Source organism: Pongo abelii, chromosome 12, assembly GCF_028885655.2.
Source record: "Pongo abelii isolate AG06213 chromosome 12, NHGRI_mPonAbe1-v2.0_pri, whole genome shotgun sequence".
NCBI lineage: Eukaryota > Metazoa > Chordata > Mammalia > Primates > Hominidae > Pongo > Pongo abelii.
In genome coordinates, this window is record NC_071997.2 from 31,253,721 (window position 1) to 31,274,239 (window position 20,519).

The 20,519-nt window shown below is 46.1% G+C and overlaps 1 protein-coding gene across 2 annotated transcripts in view; it reads left to right on the plus strand.

Annotated features, from left to right (window-relative positions):
* The window catches only part of RFX8 (regulatory factor X8), a 76,104-nt gene that overhangs the window by 43,024 nt on the left and 12,561 nt on the right, over positions 1 to 20,519 (plus strand). Inside the window, exons 5-12 of one of the 2 annotated variants that reach the window (XM_054547420.2) lie at positions 1,651 to 1,714; positions 8,210 to 8,320; positions 8,917 to 8,970; positions 11,738 to 11,851; positions 13,015 to 13,165; positions 15,776 to 15,834; positions 17,617 to 17,773; positions 19,976 to 20,070. In XM_054547420.2, coding sequence (XP_054403395.1) covers positions 1,651 to 1,714; positions 8,210 to 8,320; positions 8,917 to 8,970; positions 11,738 to 11,851; positions 13,015 to 13,165; positions 15,776 to 15,834; positions 17,617 to 17,773; positions 19,976 to 20,070 — 805 coding nt within the window. The remainder of the gene's footprint in view (positions 1 to 1,650; positions 1,715 to 8,209; positions 8,321 to 8,916; positions 8,971 to 11,737; positions 11,852 to 13,014; positions 13,166 to 15,775; positions 15,835 to 17,616; positions 17,774 to 19,975; positions 20,071 to 20,519) is intronic. The other variant, XM_054547419.2, reaches the window with a different exon arrangement.

A 20,519-nucleotide genomic window follows, 5' to 3' on the forward strand; every position in this document is an offset into this window, starting at 1 on the left:
CGACTGGGTGGCTTAAGCAACAGAAATTTATTTTCTCACAGTTCTGGAGGCTGGAAGTCCAAGATCAAGGTACCCCAAAATTTGGTTTCTGGTGAGGGCTCTCTTCCTGGCTTGCAGTCAGCCGCCTTCTCACCGTGTCTTCACATGTTCTTTTCTTTGTTCACATGGAGAGAGAGAGAAAGAGAGCAAGTTCTCTGGTGTCTTCTTATAAGGACACCAGTCCTGGATTGGATTAAGGCCCTATTCTTATGACCTCATTTAACCTTAATTATCTCCTTAAAGATCTTATTTACAAATACAGTCACATAGAGGGCTAGGGCTTCAACATAGGAATTTGAGGAGAAGGCAACTCAGTCCATAACACATGACAAATGGAATTCCTAAGACACTCCAAATTCTTTGCCTTTGGCTCCTCTAGCATTGCCCATCACCCTATGTGCATGTGCAGGGCTTATCCATATACCCTTTCAGGTTGAACAGGTGCTGTGTCCTGCAGCCACTGGAAAGTCCACAGCAAAATTTCTATTTTGATAACAACTCTTATTAAAAGATGAAGAGTGCCTTTCTAGTGGGTTTGTGTCCAGACCGTGAATCTGTGTGCCCTGTTTTGAAATAAAACATTATGTGGAAACATTTATCAGATGGGTATCAAGCATTCTGCCCAGTTTTCTATGACTTGGTTTGGAGAGTGGACTGACCCAAACCTTCAGAAGAGAGCCCCTGGGGCTTTCAAGAGGCTGGGGAGGACGTAGAACCATCCTATTTGGAAGGAAAGCCATTTTCCTCTACCTCCCCTCTGACTCCCACCTCCTCCCAGGTCCTCCTTACCTGGATGACCATTGCCTGGCTTCCAGAAGCACAGCAAGAGGCTGCTGGCTTCCTCTTCTCTTTTTTATGTTCAGGTAGAGCTGAAACCATCAGGCATGAGGATGTGTGCTGACTTGGAGTGGACGGACCCACCGAAGTCATGTCTGCCCTTGGCTCAGCCATAACTCTGGGGCTGAGTGACAGGGAAGTGGGAGGAGACACCACCACCTCTGGCATCTTGAGAATGGACATTCCCTGGTGCAAGTGAACTGGGCTCACAGCTTCTCGAATGCCCATGATTAAAGAAAAAATGCACTGTACTGCATAGATAGGACCGAGTCTGTTCTCCATTATGTATAAACTTCTCCATTATCTTATATGAATCCAAGAGGCATGGTGAAATGAAATTTACATCTCTATTATTAATTACCAGTTTCTTTGTTCTGTAAAGGTGTTCTTCTACATCCATCAACTCAGAGGATGTTATCATTTCTGTATCGATTATTTAAAATGCACCAAAATAAAAAAGTAATAAGAATTCACGTTCATGATGATTTTTCTTTTCCCACAGGAGCGAATTCTACCCATGATGATATCATATTCTTGCTTCTGAAAGGAATATACCTTTAAAAATAAATGCGTGGTTGTCCCAGTTACAGAAATGGATTTTTTAAAGCCCCAAGCTTGTGATCATTACCATTTGTGGATAGAAACATAGCAGAGGGTTTTTCAATAAAAGTTATACCCCTAAACAAATAATCTTGCTGCAAAAGAAACTTCGTGCTTCTGCTCAGAGACAGGTGTCTTGCTAAAATTACTTCTCTGTTTTCTGTTCCTTCACAGTGGAGATGCCATTGCCTTTGAAAAATCTACTAATTATAACAGCATTATCCAACAAGAAGCAACAGTGAGTGTTAATCAAATAGATTTACTATAGTAGACCCAGACCTAGCAATACCAGTGATTGCTTAATTCGATCCAGCTGTTTTTCTGTGTGTAATGTTCTTACTCTAGGTAGCTCCTATCCATTCACCCATCTGGCCATAAATGTTCAGTGCCCACCACTTTCCACATGCTGTGCCAAGACAGACATAGTCTCTGTCCTTAAGGAACCTACTGTTTGGCTGCACATTCCCTGCTTAACTGTGTTTCTTCAGCTAAAATTAAAAAGGATATATAGGCTGTTGGCAATAAATGTGTCTGAAGTGTCTCCCTATTACAGTTACAGCTCTGAATTAGGACACCAGAACTATGAATAACTAATGTATGACATCATGAGTTGATTTTATTTTAGTGGGCCAAAACGATATGATAGTACTTGGATACTGTCTTAGTGCGAGCTGCAAATTACCATTGACAGGATGGCTTCAACAACAAACATTTATTTCTCACAGTTACAGAGGCTGGAAGTCCCAGGTGCCAGCATGGCCAGGTTATGGGAGGGCCCTCTTTCAGGCTGCAGATGACTCCTCATTGTGTCTCACGTGGTGAAAAGAGAGGGAGCAAGCACTAATCTCATTCATGAGAGCTCCACTTTTGTGACCTAATTACCTCCCAGAGGCCCCACCTCCAAATACCGTAATGTTGGGATTAGAGGTTTTTTGTTGTAGTTGTTGCTGTTTTGAGATGGAATCTCGTTCTGTTGCCCAGGCTGGTTCAAGCGATTCTCCTGCCTCAGCCTCCCAAGTAGTTGGGATTACAGGCGCCCGCAACCACGCTGGCTAATTTTCTTATTTTTCGTGGAGACAGGGTTTCACTAAGCTGGCCAGGCTGGTCTCAAACTCCTGACCCCAAGCGATCTGCCCCCCTCGGCCTCCCAAAATGCTGGGATTACAGGAGTGAGCCACCACGCTCAGCCAGGATTAGGGTTTTAACATATGACCCGGCGGGGGGCGGTGGGGATACCAACATTGTGTCCATAACAGCTACTGTCTTGTTGACAAGTGCCATTGAACAGATAACCGTTTATAAACGTGTTTAGTGACCAGCCCTCTTGAGGGCTGAATGGGTTGTGAAAGAACAGCTAAAACCAAACAAAGTCCCTCTACTTAAGTAGGACACAGTTTTGTAGTTGGGAAGCTAAGATAGACGTGGAACAATGGGTACCACGTCGAGTGGGCAGTGCAGGCCATGGGTGGTTTGGGAACTCCAAATTGGGGGTGGAGGAGAGGGGCTATGGAGGCAAGAGTGATTAGAGAGGGCTGCACTCAAGAGTGCGGTTCCTACTGTTGTGACAAATTAGCACAAAGTCAGTGACTGAAAACAACACAAATTTGTTGTCATACAGCCCTGGAAGTCATAATTTCAACCCCATTCTTACCAGACTAAGATCAACGTGTTGGCAGAGCTGTGTTCCTTCTGGACATTCTAGGGAAGAATCCATTCCTTCCCTTTTCCAGCTTCTAGAGGTCACTCCCGTTCCTTGGCTCATGGCCTCCGCCCCATCTTCAAAGCCAGCAAAGACAGGCCAGACCCTTCTCATGCTGCAGTCTGTCTGGCTCCCTGCAGCTGGGAAAGGTGGCCTTTTCTAAAGCACCTTTGTGATGACATGAGGCCACTTGGATAAGGCAGGAAACCCTCCCATCTCAAGGTCCTTAACCTTAATCACATCTGCAAGGTCCCTTTGCCATGCAAGGGAACATATTCATAGGTTCCAGGGATTAGGACGTGGACATTTTTGGGGTGGAGGGGCCTGATTCTGCCTGTCATATTATCCCTGAGCTAGTCCTGAAGGGGGTCACCGGCTCCTCGCTTAGGAGGGTGTTCATTTTGAGGGTGTAGCCTGCATTGGAGCCGGGAGGTGATGACAAACGTGTGTGGAAGCCAGCGTGCATATGCTGGGGAGCAGCGCACTGGGCAAGGTGGGTGGAGAGGACCAGAGGGCACAGAGCTTGTCAATGCTAGGCAGAGAACTTGGATTTGACCCAGGAGACCATGGGGCACCATCGAGGCATCTTCAGAAGGAGAGTAACAGGATACATTTGCTTTGGGGGGTGATAATTCTGGGAACAGTGTCTTCAAGGATGCAGGAAGGATCAAAGGCATTCAGGAGAATTGATGGAGTAACCCAGGGGAGGCAGATGGTGCCTGATGGAGCAGGTGATGGTGGGAAGGTGTCACACATCAGACTCCCAGGGGCTGACACCTAGTGCACGCTCACTAAAGAATGAGTAGATGAATGGTAGCATGTAACTCCAATGACATTTCTTGGGTCTATTGAAAATCTCAAACTGCATTTAATATACCTAAAGAATCCACGTAGAATTTCTCATTTTTTTCTTTGTCATTTTTTAGATATAGCTTTTGTTTATACATATTTGTCATTATGCAGTATTTATTTATTTATTTTATTTTTTAGAGACGAGGTCTTGCTCTTTTGCCCAGGTTGGAGAGCAGTGGCACGATCACAGCTCACTGGAGCCTCCAACTTCTGGGCTCAAGGCATCCTCTCACCTCAGCCTCCTGAGTAGCTAGGACTCCAGGCGTATGTCACCATGCCCAGAAATGTTTTTGTTTTTTTTTTTTTTTTAATTTTTTGTAGAGACAGGCTCTTACTATGTTGCCCATGTTGGTCATGAACTCCTGGCCCGAGGCAATCCTCCTGCCTCAGCCTCCAAAAGTTCTGGGATTACAAGCATGAGCCACCACACTCAACACAGTTATTATTTAAAAGTTGGTGGATTTTTAAAGACTGATATATAATAGACGTATATATTTTCTGGATACACATGATATTTTGATACATTTCTATACTGTGTAAAGATCAAATCAGTATAATTGGGATACTTATTGCCTTAAACAGGTATCTTTTCTTTATCTGGAGGCAGCCAAATGATTCTCATCTGGGTATTTGAAAATATCAAATAGATTTTTGTGAACTATAGTCACTCTACTAGATTGATCAAAGCCTAGGTCTCATTTCTTCTGACTGTCTGTTTGTACCCATTGATCAACTTCTCTCCATCCCCTTCTTTGCTTTGCCGAATTATTGTTTACGCACTGGAATTCCTCAGCATGCTTCCTGAATGCCTTCTGCTGTAGAGAATCTCCTGCAGGGATCCACACTTTAGTGGTCTGTACTCTACTTTTACTTTAGATTTCCGGTTGTTTATGTTGTAAAGGAAATATTTCAATTTATGATTTTAAAAATATTGTTTGTGAAAGAACAATTCTTTTCACAGTTTTTAATGAAAGGATTATGCCTATAAGTTATGTCTATGGAGGAAGAGACCTCAAGGAATTGACTTCAGGAAATCATGAATTTGCTCTTCATTATGTTGTGTAATAAAACACTTTTATATTTTCCTTGTAATTGTTTATTGAATATCTTAACAGTACATTGTCAGATGTTTTCTTCTGAACAGGTGAAACTGTGTTGTATATGCCATGGTGAAATGTAGAGATTTCTGTAGCATTCAACAAAGAACTGTCTGCCTAAAGCTGCAGTTCTCAGCATGGGCATGCAGAAGGCTCAGTAGGGAAGCTGGTTACACGTCTAGAGTTCTTGTCTCATCAGATTCACTAGAGGCCTAGGAACATGGATCTCAAGGGCCCCAAGGGATTCTGATGTGCTTGAGAATGCTGCTTTGGGAATACCAGCAGTAACACCCAGAGAACATTGACATAACCAGGGTGTGAGTGCTCTGGAAAATATGGATGCAGTTGGGGTCTTGCATTATGAGAGGTTAGCCCAGAGTTAAAATTGAGGATTCCTCAGTTCTCTAACAGAACACCTATGATCAGGCCAATGAGCTTCATGGAATAGCTCCATCCTTCAATATGATCAACTTGAGCATCATCCATACCTACATACAAGAAAACCCACCTTCTTTTTTTTTTCTGTTTCAAATTATTATTTATTTAATTATACTTTAAGTTATAGGGTACATGTGCACAATGTGCAGGTTTGTTACACAGGTATACATGTGCCATGTTGGTTTGCTGCACCCATCAACTCGTCATTTACATTAGGTATTTCTCCTAATGCTATCCCTTCCCCAGCCCCCCACCCCCTGACAGGCCCCAGTGTGTGATGTTCCCCATCCTGTGTCCAAGTGTTCTGATTGTTCAATTCCCACCTATGAGTGAGAACATGCAGTGTTTGGTTTTCTGTCCTTGTGATAGTTTCCTCAGAATGATGGTTTCCAGCTTCATCCATGTCACTACAAAGGACGTTAACTCATCCTTTTTATGGCTGCATAGTATTCCATGGTGTATATGTGCCACATTTTCTTTATCCAGTCTATCATTGATGGACATTTAGGTTGGTTCCAAGTCTTTGCTATTGTGAATAGTGCCGCAATAAACATATGTGTGCATGTGTCTTTATAGCAGCATGATTTATAATCCTTTGGGTATATACCCAGTAATGGGATTGCTGGGTCAAATGGTATTTCTGGTTCTAGATCCTTGAGGAAATGCCACACTGTCTTTCACAATGGTTGAACTAGTTTACACTCCACCAACAGTGTAAAAGCATTCCTATTTCTCCACATCCTCTCCAGCACCTGTTGTTTCCTGACTTTTTAATGATCACCATTCTAACTGGTGTGAGATGGTATCTCATTGTGGTTTTGATTTGCATTTCTCTGATGACCAGTGATAATGAGCATTTTTTCATGTGTCTGTTGGCTGCATAAATGTCAAGAAGACCCATCTTCTGATGACTCCGAATAAAGCCAATATTCTAAAGTGTGGTGTGAATGAGGCTTAGACAGCACCCAATAGAGAGACTCCTTTGAGCTGTCACCTCTGTGTTCCTGCTTTATGTATTTATTTAGACATCTATACCCCTACATCATTCCAACAGTATTAATGGGGGAAGTTTTAACATGGCATCTTCATAATATTGTGTGCATAGTATGCATTTTCTCCAGGGAGAGAGTCAGTTGCTTTCATCAGATTCTTAAAGAGGTTCAGAATCACAACAGAGTTATGAAGTACAGACTTTAGGGCACTGAGAGGACAGTTAAGCATGCTCTCTAAACTTCCGTGATCCTCAGTGCAGTACTGGTTGACACTGGGGCATCGGAGAGGAGGAAAACACAGTGGTGCCTGTTTCCAGTGTGTGCAGCACTGTGTGGGATGGTGGCTGAGCTCACTCCTCCTGTAAAGGGTGGGCACAGGTGGTTAGAGAAGCTGCCCTGCCCTCACATGTCTTATAGACAGGAACCTACCAAAACCCACAGAAGCAATTCTATAAGTGAGTAGCTTAGTGAGGCTTAGGGTGTGTAAGGACTGGGCAGGCTAAGGATGGAATGCTGACCTTGGAACTATAGGGTCAGAGAGCGGGTCATGAAGTTTGAGAGAATGAAAAGTCACAGTCTGGCGTAGCAGGGTTGGCCGCTCAATTTTCAACTTGGAGGAATTCTTTCATCCTACTTTATTGTAAGTGAAATTATTTAAAAGCAGTCTATGACAACGCTGAAGAAATCATTTCAAATAAAATTGATACCCTTTATTCAGACCAGGAGGAGCCCTCATGCCTCCCCATGCCCAGAGGGGACAGCAGCATGAGTGACACAGGGAGGCAGGGAGGAATGTTGCACTTGCTTTCTGCCATGCCACCTTTCTTCCTCCTTCCCATCCTGTAATTGGTTCTTTTTTTTTTTTTTTTTGAGATGGAGTTTTGCTCTTTGTCGCCCAGGCTACAGTGCAGTGGTGCAATCTTGGCTCACTGCAACCTCCATTTCCCGGGCTCAAGCAATTCATCCACTTCAGCCTCCCGAATAGCTGGGATTACAAGTGTCCGCCACCACACCCAGCTAATTTTTGTATTTTTAGTAGAGACGGGGTTTCACCATGTTGGCTAGGCTGGTCTTGAACTACTGACTTCAAGTGATCCACTCACCTCAGCCTCCCAAAGTGCTGGGATTATAGGCATGAGCCACCATGCCTGGGCCTGTAATTGGCTCTTCTATAGGAAAGTCCATGCTCCTCATTTTCCTTGTTGGCAATGGCCCTGAGATTTCTCATACAACCAACCGTTGTTATGATATAGGCAGGATGACCCAAACAAGGTATGATTTCATTTCAAGGAGGAACAATTACATGGACAAGGGTTGTAGAAGTGCATTGTGATATTAAATAATTCATAGATAATAGTCTTATTGTACATTGCTATAGAGGATTTGTAAATGGATGATCCCAAGACAGATACATTTGGTAATACATTAAATCCTATCCCTTCCCTGATGTCCATCGTTCATAGAATTATTGACAAAAACTAGCAGCATTTGGAGTAAAATATGAGAGGAAAGTTGCTGGAATCAGTAATGTGTGCAGAGGTGTGGCTAAAAGGTTATACAAAATACTAACTTAGAGTAGCATGATCATAAGATGATTTATATGCCAAAAAAGTATTGTATTTTAAGACATAATCCATTGCACAAATGATTTTTAGTGTGAAGATCATTCACCGATGAAGACAGACCCAGTTGGATCCCCTTTGTCTGAATTCGGGAGATGTCCATTTTTGGAGCAAGAACTGGCAAAGAAATACTCCTGTAATATGGTAGGTTTACACTCATGGGGAGATTAGCCTTTCAGGCTGTGTGATGCTTAGGGCAGTAAATAGCTTCCTTTTGTGCTTGTGGTCATGGTTGTGTCACATGGAATAATGTTTGCCTTTGCCAGACCCGTGAGGACCAGCAGCCTTAGCAGCCTTCCCTGGTTTGATGGTGCTCAGGAAGTTCAGGGTTCCTTATCACATCCTACGGCAAGGCTCCCCCTGGGACTGCCTCTTCCCCAAGACAAAGAAAGGAACAGATATATGGATTTTCTAGAAATTAGGGCTGGGGATTATGGAGGGGAAAATTGAAGTTTAGAAAAAAAGGTGTCAAAGTTTGGTGGCCTTTGTAGTAGTAGAATAAATCTGCAAATATGAGTTATGACATTGAAATTAAAGCTACATGAACTATCAGCCTATAAGGTCTGCATTAGTTTATAGAAACAAACAAACAAAATGCTGTGGCCCAAGTGAAGGGCCCAGCTATTGTCATTTGAGAATTGCAACAAGAGCAGCCTCTGAGAGCTTCAGAAAAGTCTGTGAAGATCAGTTCATTTTTGAAAAGGCCCACAAGCTGAAATAATTTTCCATATTCTTCCTAGATGGCCTTCCTTGCTGACGAATACTGCAACTATTGTCGAGACATTTTACGAAATGTGAGGAACCAAGAACTTGAAAGGGTAGGGTTTTATCTATAAAATACAAGCATTTATGACTCCTTATTAATCATTTTTATTTGAAGAGACTCCATCAACAGATGTCCAGTGGTAACCCACTGCACTGAAGTGCTTACATGCTATGTGCCTATGTTGTAGTCATTGAGTTCTGGAAGGTGAGATTGATGTTCAGTGTAATCAGTTGGAAATTCTCCAAGGTGCTAATACAGATAACTTTAGGCTCTAAATACAAATTCAGCTGTTTTTTAGATCCTAATTCTGCTCATTTTGAATAAAGTATTGGTAATAAAATTCACCCTGGAATTTTCAATGGTGCCGAAGAGCCATTTTATTGATGTGCGCTAGCTGAAGATGGAGCAGGACTTCACAGCTGAGTGATCTGGCATGGGTATTGTCACGATTGGATTTAATCCTAGAAATGGCTGTGGAAAACATGAATAAATCTTTCAGCTATTCTGAGTTTCATCTTCTGCAGTGTGAGATGAAAATCCAAGGAAACAAGTGCACATTCAAATGAGAATTTTTTCCTGATGCTTTAGTATATTCTAAGCACTTCAACTTTGGGTGATAAGGTTCATTCAGCACGAGCGCATTTACTACCTACTTGGTGTAAAGCATTGTAGTGAGGGAGAGACCAAGATGTCTTCAGGATGGCCCCTGTCCTGTTGATGCAATGTTACAAATACCCATCCACACTGGATATCTGACATATTCCTTTCCTTCTTCACTTACTCATCAAATACGTATTTAATTCCTACCCTGTGACTGACAACGTTACCAGGACTAGGAAAGTATTCTCCATAAGGCTTGAGAAGTTAGTATTTGGTAATGAAAGGAGCAATATTATCCAATAAATATGATGCAATGTGGAAAGTTCTAGAATAGCTGCATGATTAGACTATTCTGGGTGCCCAGAGAAGGGTAACAGAGAAGGCCAGGGAGTGCTTCCAAAGCAGGCCACGTTGCTGCTGACTCTAGTACGAAAGGCAGAGGTGCAATAGACAGAAAATGGGGTAGGAGAGGGATTCCAGGTAGAACCCATGGTGCAGGTAAAGGCAGCATGATGTTCACGGACATGATGTGACAAAAAGGTCACTAAGACTATATTTTATTATTTCTTTTTTTCTTTTCTTTTTTCTTTCTTTCTTTTTTTTTTTTTTTTTTTTTGAGACGTAGTCTTGCTCTGTCACCCAGGCTGGAGTTCAGTGGTGCGATCTCGGCTCACTGAACCTCCACCTCCTGAGTTCAAGCAATTCTCCTGCCTCAGCCTCCCGAGTAGCTGGGACCACAGGCGCCCACCACTATGCCCGGCTAATTTTTTGTATTTTTAGTAGAGACGGGGTTTTTACCATGCTGGCCAGGCTGGTCTCAAACTCCTGACCTCAGGTGATCTGCCCACCTCAGCCTCCCAAAGTGCTGGGATTACAGCCGTGAGCCACCGTGCCCAGCCTAGATTTTATTATTTCTAAAGAAGAGAAGCCAGAGGGGAGGTGGGAAAGTTGGCTGATGCTAGAAGGGGCCTCGGATGCCCCAGGAAGAACTCCTGACTTGTTGAGAAGACAGTGGGGGAGCAGTGACAATAGGGCTTGGCCGTCGTGGAACAGAGAGGCAGCGAGGAGGTTTTGTCACAGTTGAGGTGAGAAGCGACAAGGGTCGGTTCTGGGGCAGTGACAGTGATATCAGAGATTGAACAGGGGCAGGTTAGAGAAATATTTCAGAGGCAATCGCAACAGGGTTTGGTGACTTGGACGCGGGTGGTGAGGGGTGGGCAGAGACAAGTCTGTGGTGGTGGCTCCACCCAGACCCCCCTTCCCCAAAGCTCCTTGCTCCAAGGTTCCCAGCCTGAGAGAAAAGGGATTGCTACACCCTGTGTTGTATTTTTCAGAGTGTCTTTGGAGAAGTCCTCTCTAGAATTAATGCCTTGATAACAGGATTTTAAATCAGCGCCTGTGGCCATGTAATTCAGGAGTTGACCCTAACTTCCATGACAACCGATGCATGGGGCCAGCGCCTTGTCTGGCGTCACTGGCAGGTCCTAGCGCCAGGACCAGGGGAGACACGATAAGGTTGTGATGCCTCACAGTATCTGAGCCTGTGGAAATCCCAAACAGGCAAGAGTCTTTACTGGCGGCGAAGCAGATCGGTCACGTGGTTCAAGAACGGAAACTGAAAAGTCAACATGGGAAGAAACAGAAAAGAGGAGCTGCCACGAAGTAGTCCACATAAGGCTTTAGAGAAGGCTCCTGTGTAGAACCATGCCAGTCTCCTTTTCCTTCCACAGTCGTTAGGCGACTTCTAACTTGACGGCAAGGAGGGGGTCTCTTAGATTAAGTACTATCACACCTTTCTCTGAGCTGAAAAATGATTGAGGCAGGCAGTCATTCAGTCAGCCAGTCAGTCAATGAACATTTATTCTCTCTGGGCTGTGCCCTGTGGCCCAGTCCTCATCCTAGTATAATCAACCGGAGCCTCCTTGTGGTCAGAAACAGCTTCCCTTCTAGAAACTGCCTCAAGAAAATATTAATAATGTTCTACATTATCCCATCCAACTGGCAGGTGCTCTCAGATGGGTTGTTGGAAAGAATTCTATCAAAATACAGCTTGGAAAAGCTGAGAGGCAAAGCTTTACACGCACTGGAACAAAATTCATCCCATTGTCATCTGGGGCTAAGGAAGTATCTGTGGCGGGGGGTTAGCCTTGGGAGGTGGAAAACGAGTTTTGGCGATATGCTGTTACTTACCCCAGGTGGAGGACTTGCTTACTTCCTTCTGGAAGTCTCTGCAGCAAGACACAGTCATGCTGATGTCATTGCCTGACGTGTGCCAGCTCTTTAAATGCTACGACGTCCAGCTGTACAAGGTAGGAGGATGCGTGAGTCTCTAGAGTATATCCTTTGCAGAAATTGGCAGCAAATGCTGGGTTTGGACCCACAGCTCCACCTCTCTGCAGTCTCCATGGTCCTCTGAGGAGTGAATAGTGGGGTGTATGGACCAGGAGCCGTCTGATCTCTGCCTAACACTCAGTTTCCCTTTGTGAATTACCTCATGGACACCAAAAGCCAAAGCACATAGTAACCTCTGGTTCCATATCAGTGAAGTCCAAATTGAGTCGAAGTTCTTTCTCTGGGAATTTCTGTAAAAGAAGACATTCTAAAATGAATAATTGGAAGTGTAATATGCTTAACTGCCAGGGCTTTTGTTTTGTTTTGTTTTGCTTTGCTTTGCTTTGCTTTGGTTGAAGCGCTGTCTCTGAAGTGATTGTATTTGGAGGGTCAGGTTTACATCTTCTCTGGGTTAAAAAGATGTTCTCCTTCAGCGAGTCACAAGCCTAACCTTTTATTTTATTATTTTTAAGGAAACCATCTAGTACTTCCAAGTTTTTAACACAAAGTTTGAAAACTAGAAGCTGGGTTCAGCCCTTAAATACATTTGGTTTGACCCACCTAGTATTGGCCAGCATTGTGTGATTTTTTAAAAAAATATTTGAATCAGTTATCAATCTTCTAAAAATATTTGAGGCCAGGAGCGGTGGCTCCTGCCTGTAATCCCAGCACTTTGGGAGGCTGAGGCAGGTGGATCACGAGGTCAGGAGTTCGAGGCCAGCCTGGCCAAGATGGTGAAACCCCATCTCTACTAAAAATACAAAAAAATTAACCAGGTGTGGTGGCATGCACCTGTAATCCCAGCTACTTGGGAGGCTGAGGTAGGGGAATCGCTTGAACCCGGGAGGCAGAGGTTGCAGTGAGCCAAGATCATGCCACTGCACTCCAGCCTGGGTGACAGAACAAGACTCCGTCTCAAATAAATAAATAAAAATATTGGAAAAAAATTCCAACTGTGGCTGCACCAGCCTAACATCCTGCATGGGAAGCAGTGGCCAGGCTACATGGTGCTGCCCCCTCAACCTGGGTGGGGACCTGCTCTCAGACTTCTTGAGACCCTCCCTGTCCCTGTGGCATGCGTGAGCTTCAGTCACACCTGCACCATCAGCAGAATCATAGTGTCTTGATACTTTTGTTGTAGGGAATTGAGGATGTTCTCCTTCATGACTTCTTGGAAGATGTTTCTATTCAGTACCTGAAATCTGTGCGGTTATTTAGTAAGAAATTTAAGCTGTGGCTTCTTAGTGCTTTGGAAGGTGTCCCAGCCCTCTTGCAGATCTCCAAACTCAAAGGTAGGTTTCAATGACAAAAATAAATTCTGGGCTGGTGCAGTGGCTCATGCCTGTAATCCCAGCACTTCGGAAGGCTAAAGCAGGAGGATCGCTTGAGCCCAGGAGTTTGAGACCAGCCTGGGCAACATAGTGAGATCCTGTCTCTACAAAAAAGTTTTAAAAATTAGCTGAGTGTGGTGGCACACACCTGTGGTCCTAGCTACTCAGAAGGCTGAGGAGGGAGGATCCCTTGAGCTCAGGAGGTCAAGGCTACAGTGAGCCATGATCATGTCACTGCACTCCAGCCTGGGTGACGGAGCAAGACCCTGTTTTTAAAGTAAAGAAATACATAAATAAATAAATTCTGTAAGTGTAGATGAAGCACCTGACTTTCACCCTGGGTGGTAGCTTTCAGCGGCTGCCCCATGCACTCAGCTACAGTCCGGAAGGCCCAGCCTGCTCAGGGTTTCTGGCTTTTAGTGCTGGTGATGGATTTTTGTGCTGATCCAGCCACACCCTTTTAAGCTATTTCTCTTTTGAATAATAACATGGACTTTTGGCAGGTCAAGGTGTTCTAGGTGTGGATATTCACCAGGGCATTCTCACACCTGAATTGCACCATCTCTCTGCTGAGTTTCTAGAATGCTTTCCCCTTCTGTCTGGCTGCCAGGCTGCATTCCCACCAGGCTATTTATCTGTTCAAGGCCTGCAGTGGTTTCCGAGCGTGAGATTGAACTGCTCTGTCAGCTGGTCCAGTTCCCTATAAATCTGTCCTCTTTGTGTCCCTGAATCTCCATGTTCCTTCAAAGGCCAGCCCACACCTGCCATGCCCTGTCAGATCATCCTGGAAATACCCATTTTCTCCCTCTTGCCTTTGTGCAGTTTTGCTATCATTGCCTGCAGCTCTCAAACTCCCTATGGGGTCCCACCCTTCTTGCCAGCTCAGGGCCATTTTGTCACCAAGCCGGCACCAGTTATTGCCTCACATTTCTGTAAGTCTTGCTTCCTTTGCAATTATTTCCTAGGTAGTGCAGATAGGGGACTTCTCAAAGTGCCTACAGCATAGGACCATGTCTAATCGCCACTCCCCGCGACCCCTTCCCCCAGCTGTGTTCACTACTAATGCTGGGTGCCCTGATCCAGTTTGTCCCACTTGGAAATTTTAGGGATGTTGCAGAAGGTGAGACTGGGACTTGCTGCAAAGGGGGTCCAAGGAGTGGGGAGCAGAGCCTCGCTCCAGTTTTCCTGTGCTCCTTTAATATCTGCCCGAATTCAAGCCTCTGTCTCTTCACTCTGTAGGCTACTTCAGCAGTTTCCTAGTTGGTCATCCTGCTTCCACCCCCCTCCCCAGCCACACTCCCCTCCACCCCCAGTGATCATTCTAAAACAGCAATTAATCAATTACCAACCTTCCCAGGCCCCCACTGCCCAGATGGCCCACTCTCCTCCACTGCTCTGCAGTCATTCACAGTTTGGCCTCGGGCCCCATCCCTGTCTCCATCTCCCAAGGGACTCCCATGACCCAACAGTGCTCTTCAGCAACACTAGACAGGCTGTCCCCAGAAAAGGCCCTTATTCCTGCCATTTTCTCTGCTTGGACTGCCTTCTGCCCCATTACTCCTGGCTAACTCCTACCTACGCATCAAAGTCCAGATGAAATGTCACCTTCTCAGTGAAGCTTTCCTCAGTACGTTCTTCCAGACAGCCTCCCTTTCTTCCTTGTGCTCTCACATCACGTAGGAGCACCTTGCCTGCTTTTGGGATGTGTTTGCATATCTGGTGACCCACCCTCTGGAGCATGAGCCCTTTGTAGGGAAGGGCTGTCCTCTTCCGTCCATCAGCTCAGCAGCCATCCAGCAAATAGTTATTGAGCAAACACTACACGAGTGTTCTCCCAAATATTTGTCAAATGAATGAATGCATTCAAGAAGAGAACACCTGTTTCTATGTGTTCCCTTTTCATCCTTTCCTTTCCTTTGATTATTTTCCAAGGAAAGCACTGTAGGATGAGAAAGTTGGGGGTGCTCCTTTGCGTACCGGTCTTAGTCCAATCTGGCTGCTGTAGTAAAATGCCACCAACTAGGTGGCAGTATATAAACAACTGAAATGTATTGCTTATAGTTCTGGAGGCTGGGAAGTCCAAGATCAAGGCACCAGCAGATGGGTTTCTGGGGAAGGTCTGCTTACTGGTTCACAGATGGCTGTCTTTTTGCTTTGTCTTCACATGGTGAAAGAGGCAAGGGGTCACTCTGGGGCCTCTAATGCTCTTCATGGGAACTCCACACTCAGGGCCTCATCACCTCCCCAAGGCTCCACTTCCTAACACCATCACAACGGGGGTGAGGTTCAACATATGAAACTGGGGGTGTGGGAGATAAACATTCACATCATAGTAGCACGCATGTCAGATGCTGGGGTTACTTAACTTTTCTGGCACATGAGGACATTTCAGCCAAGTGTCCCCTGCCAGGGTCTCCTAGCCACTCAGAGAGGACCAGCAGACACAGGGTGGGGAAGTTGAAGTTTAGCCAGCTGTGCCTTCCTACCCCAAACATGCACCTTCTCTTCCCCACTGCCCACATGAGAACTTGAAGTTATTGTATTAATGGCCACGTGTATTGTTCTTAACAGAAGTTACTCTATTTGTCAAAAGACTAAGAAGAAAGACGTACCTTTCCAACATGGCTAAGGTAGGTTTCAGCCAAGCAGATAGGAGGGAACAGAGCAGTTTCCTGAAAAGAGGTGAAAGCTCTAAGTCCCTGTTAAGAGTGAGTGGTTGCTCTGTCCATCTGGAGGGCAGAGGGCAGGCAGGGTGGCCTTGCCTGGCCGCTAGCAGAGGAGTCCAGGTGGACCCCCGTGACTCAAAGCTAGAAGCCTGCCCCCTTTCCACCCATCCTCAGGAAGGCGCCAATCTCCTGGCTCTCTCAGGGCAGGAGGGAAAGCAGGTCAACACTTAAAAGATGCCGATGGCTGGGCGTGGGGGGCTTATACCTGTAATCGCGGCACTTTGGGAGTCCGAGGCAGGCAGATTACTTGACATCAGGAGTTCGAGACCAGCCTGGCCAACATGGCAAAACCCTGTCTCTATAAAAAAAAAAAAAAAAAAAAAAAAAACGAAAACTAGCTGGGCATGGTGGTGTGTGCCTGGGGTCCTAGCTACTCAGGAGGCTGAGGCAGGAGAATCTTTTGAACCTGGGAAATGGAGGTTGCAGTGAGCTAAGATTGTGCCACTGTACTCCAGCCTGAACAACAAAACGAGACTCCATCTCAAAAAAATAAAAAAATAAAAAGATGCCAGAGGGAGGCTCCACACAGAGGTGCCAGTGTCAGAGGTAACAGGGCCTATGACAGACAGACAGACACACCCTTCTCCCGTGTGTGGGGCCCGTGGACTCAGTGTGGCCAGGCCGCCAGTTACTTCAGCTCTGACCTTTTCAATCCTGGGGTGATTTAGAGAAAGGTTGAGAAGGGCTGAAGAAAAGATTCTATGATGCTGGCACCCAGCTCATGGGCTACCAGGAGTCCTCTCTCACGTCCTGCGAGTGCCCTATCAGGATAGGGCCTGGGGACCATCACCCTGCTCCAAATCAGTCTCCAGTGGCAGGATCCCAGCTGTGGCTTCCATGACCCCGAGCTGGGCCCCATCCTCCCAGTGCAGAGCCCTCCCCAGACTCTGAGCTCAGAGGGGTTGTGTCCCACTGCCAGTCACAGCCAGTCCTGTTCTCCAGGGCTCTCACAGTCCTGACTCAGTCGGTCTGGAAATGACCCGGCAGTGCGCTCTTCCTCTCAACATAACCAGAGCAGTAAGCATGGGTTCTGAAGCCTGTCCCTGCTCTAAGCCTTATCTTAGAGCAGGAAAGGCATTCCCTCAGGAAAGTTACTTCACGCCCCAAGAGCCCTCAGTGTCCTCCTCTGTAAAAGGGAGGGGTAACTCGTGCCTTCTCACAGGATTGCTGTGAGGATCACCAGGTGCATCCCAGGCAGTCGGACAGTGTTGGGGACTAGATTGTCCCCATTTGACAGCTGAGGATATCACCTCCCAGAGGCCAAATTCCTTACGGCCAAGGCTCCCATGAAGAAGGGACAGCCAGCTTCTGAATCCCACAGCCGCTCCCTCAGGGTCAGTGCAGGCTCTACCTACACCTTCCTTGCAGAGGCTCAATCCCCGGGTTCCCTCGCTAGAGTCATTCGGGCGTGGGGTGAGTGTGGTGCAGAGAAGCAGCAGCAGCAGTGCCAGACAGCCGTGAACGCGTCTTCCTAGAGATTCGTTCTTTCTTCTTCCAGAAGGGCAGTTCTAGAATGCGTGCAATTTTAACCTTTTCATTCTTGTTTAAGATTCATTTTTAATGGGTAATACCCGCATCAATGTTTCTTTCTCCCCCACAACAAAAATCTTGGCAATTTGGGGGAGAGTTAGGTAAAAATAAAATGACAAGATTGAATTAAGTATTATGCCTCCCCATTATCTTTAGACTATGCGAATGGTATTGAAAAGTAAGAGGCGTGTCAGTGTTTTGAAGTCAGATCTGCAGGCCATCATCAATCAAGGCACTTTGGCTACTTCTAAGAAAGCCCTGGCAAGTGACCGGAGTGGTGCAGATGAACTGGAGAACAACCCAGAGATGAAATGTAATCTTCCTTCTGCAGCTTGCTTTATTGGCATGTTGGGCATAGATCTGGGGCTAGCATGGCCATCATTAACTCATGAATTTCTTAATAGGGATAGAACTTTATAACTCCGATGTTCTAAGTTTCCTGCTCACACTTCTCTTCCTGTAGTGGGGTGATGAACACCCCAGGGAATGCCCTGTCCCTGTGCTCCCAGGACCTACCCCAGGGCCAGACAGGGCAGCAGTGCTGATACCTGTTAGTTGAGTTAATTAACGATCAGATGAGTGTGCTTGCTGCTTGACAGTATTTATCTCCAGAATATCTCCTGTGGGGGAAAAGTTTAGTTTCTGCATCTGTGTTGTACACACACAGACTCCTGTGTCTCTTCAATCATGCTAAATTGCCTTGAGCTAGATGTCTGCGTTGACACATTCTCCCGTCACTCTTGTTACTTGCAATGTGAAGTTTAACAATGGTGCTTTTACCATATTTCATTACCTTCCAAACAAGTGACAGGAAGCAGGTGGATATTCTTGCCATTTGCTATTGATCATTGTCATTGTTTTTTAAGAAAAACATCCCCCTTCCATAAAGAGCTTGCATTGCTGGCTGGTGTGTGTTGTTGCGTCCTTGGGGAGCGAACGTAATGGCAGAAGGAGCTCTCCAGACTCAGAGAGGACCTGGGAGGCAGGGAGCTGCAGGATGGTTACCGATTATGAATTATGGGCATCTCTAGGCCCTCCTATGATGGCTACAGTGAGGGTGCCAGGCTCTCCTGTGTGTGCCCTTTCCAAACACTCGCTGCTGCGATGCCCCAGGTAAGTCGAATGGCCTCTCCCTCTATGGGCATAACTCCTTGCTAGTACTCTCAGCTGTGTCCACAGCTGCCCGCTCAGTTCCCATGAACCCCTTCAGGCTGTCAGCTGTGTCTTAGTCACCCTGGGCCACCCAGCATTGCACTGGCCCACAGGAGCACTTCAGTGTTTTGTGACTTGATGGGTACAGAATTCAGGAGTACACAAAAGCACCACCTGTAAATTAGCCCATCCTCTTTCTTTCACCTTGCAGTAGGGCTGGCCTTGGTAGGGTTGTGCCAGTTATTAAAATACTAAAATATATCCCTAGTTGTTGGTGAATGACCTCTGCTCCCCTCCACTGTCCTGTTCCTTGATAGTGTCCCCTGGCTGACCCCAATTCCAGATCCTCCCACAGGGCACTTTTTTTTTTTTCTCACCAATCCAGCAACTAAAAGGTTAACACTTAATCTGGCAGGCTTCAGAGCTATTAGTAGGATTACTAATTCTGATTAGTAATTCTGCAGTTCTGATTAGTCGGAACCCAAAAGGTCCCCTTCCCAATGTGCTGGCTAACCAAAACCCCCTCTTACCCCCAGCTGGATCACAGGGAGTCCCAGGAAGGCATGAGACCCCCCCACGCCCAGGTGCGTTCGAGACTGCCCACTGGTCTGGCCAGGGCTCCTGTGCTCCTACTGGCATCTTCGTGAGTCCCAACAGGAAGATGCAGAGTTCTGCAGGGAGGTAGCAGACTGTCAGCCACTGCTGATACCTGCAGACAAATGCTTCCACTTCCAAGTCCAAGCGTACCTCCACCAAGCGTCAGGGGGGCCACTGCAACCGACTCAGTTTTCCAAACTCTGCTTGGTATGCAGAAGCACTCAAAAAGCTGGGAAGGCCAAAGGCTGTTCTTTCCCTGTCAGTGCTACCTGTGCAGGTGGAGGATCCAGAACCTGACGTCACACCAGGCTCCACCTAACTGAGTGCATAACCGCAGGCAAGGCGCTCACCCTCTCTCAGCAGCTTTGATGTATGTCTGCCATCACTTCAATGACACTAATAAACCAGCCCTTTTATGAAGATGGCAAGGATAGGTGAGGTCATGTCTGTATCGTGCAATGAGCTCATCTGAAGACAAGGTCTGGATAATTGCAAGGTGTAGTTATGGTTTCAAAATATTTCTGTTTCAACAAGTGGCAGAGGTGGCTCACAACAGGTATGTCCATGTAATTCTGAATAGATGACCGCAGAGGTGACAAAGCCAGCCTCAGGACATCCTCTGTGTTCACAATGAGCGTGAGGCCCTGGGGAGTCCCTTCGAGCTATTGTTCAGTGATGTTCCCAGGTTACCCAGTACACAAACACCTAAGAGAAATTCTGCTCTGCTGCATGCAATCTTTAGTTTGTTTATTTTGTGTCTTTGCAGGTTTAAGAAACTTAATTTCTTTGCTGGGAACATCAACAGATCTCAGGGTATTCCTCAGCTGTCTGTCTTCACATCTGCAAGCATTTGTGTTCCAGGTAGGAAGCTGTGACTTAAAAAAAAAAAAAAAACAAAGTGTGTTGACCATTCTAGATAAATGAGTGCCCATTGCCTAAGGGATGGGAAAGAGGCTTCTTAGGCTCTGGTCGGAAATGTGTCAAAGCTGGCCTGGGTGTGAGGGCAGGGGATGGCCTCGAACTCTGTAGCAGGTGGAGAATGGGGGTCTGGGGGAGCACATCACACAAGTGTGTGTGTGTGTGTGTGTGTGTGTGAGTGTGTGCATATGTTTGGGTGTGTGGGAGTGTGTGTGGAGGGGTGAGCCTGTGGTGAGCATGTGTGTCAGGGTGTGTGTGAGCATGTGTGTATGTGGGTGTGGTGAGCATGGTGTACAGGTGAGTGGGTGTGCATGAGCGTGTGCAGTATGTGTGTGGGTGTTTGAGCATGCATGGATGAGTGTGTGTACAGGTGAGCATGTGTGTGCAGTGTG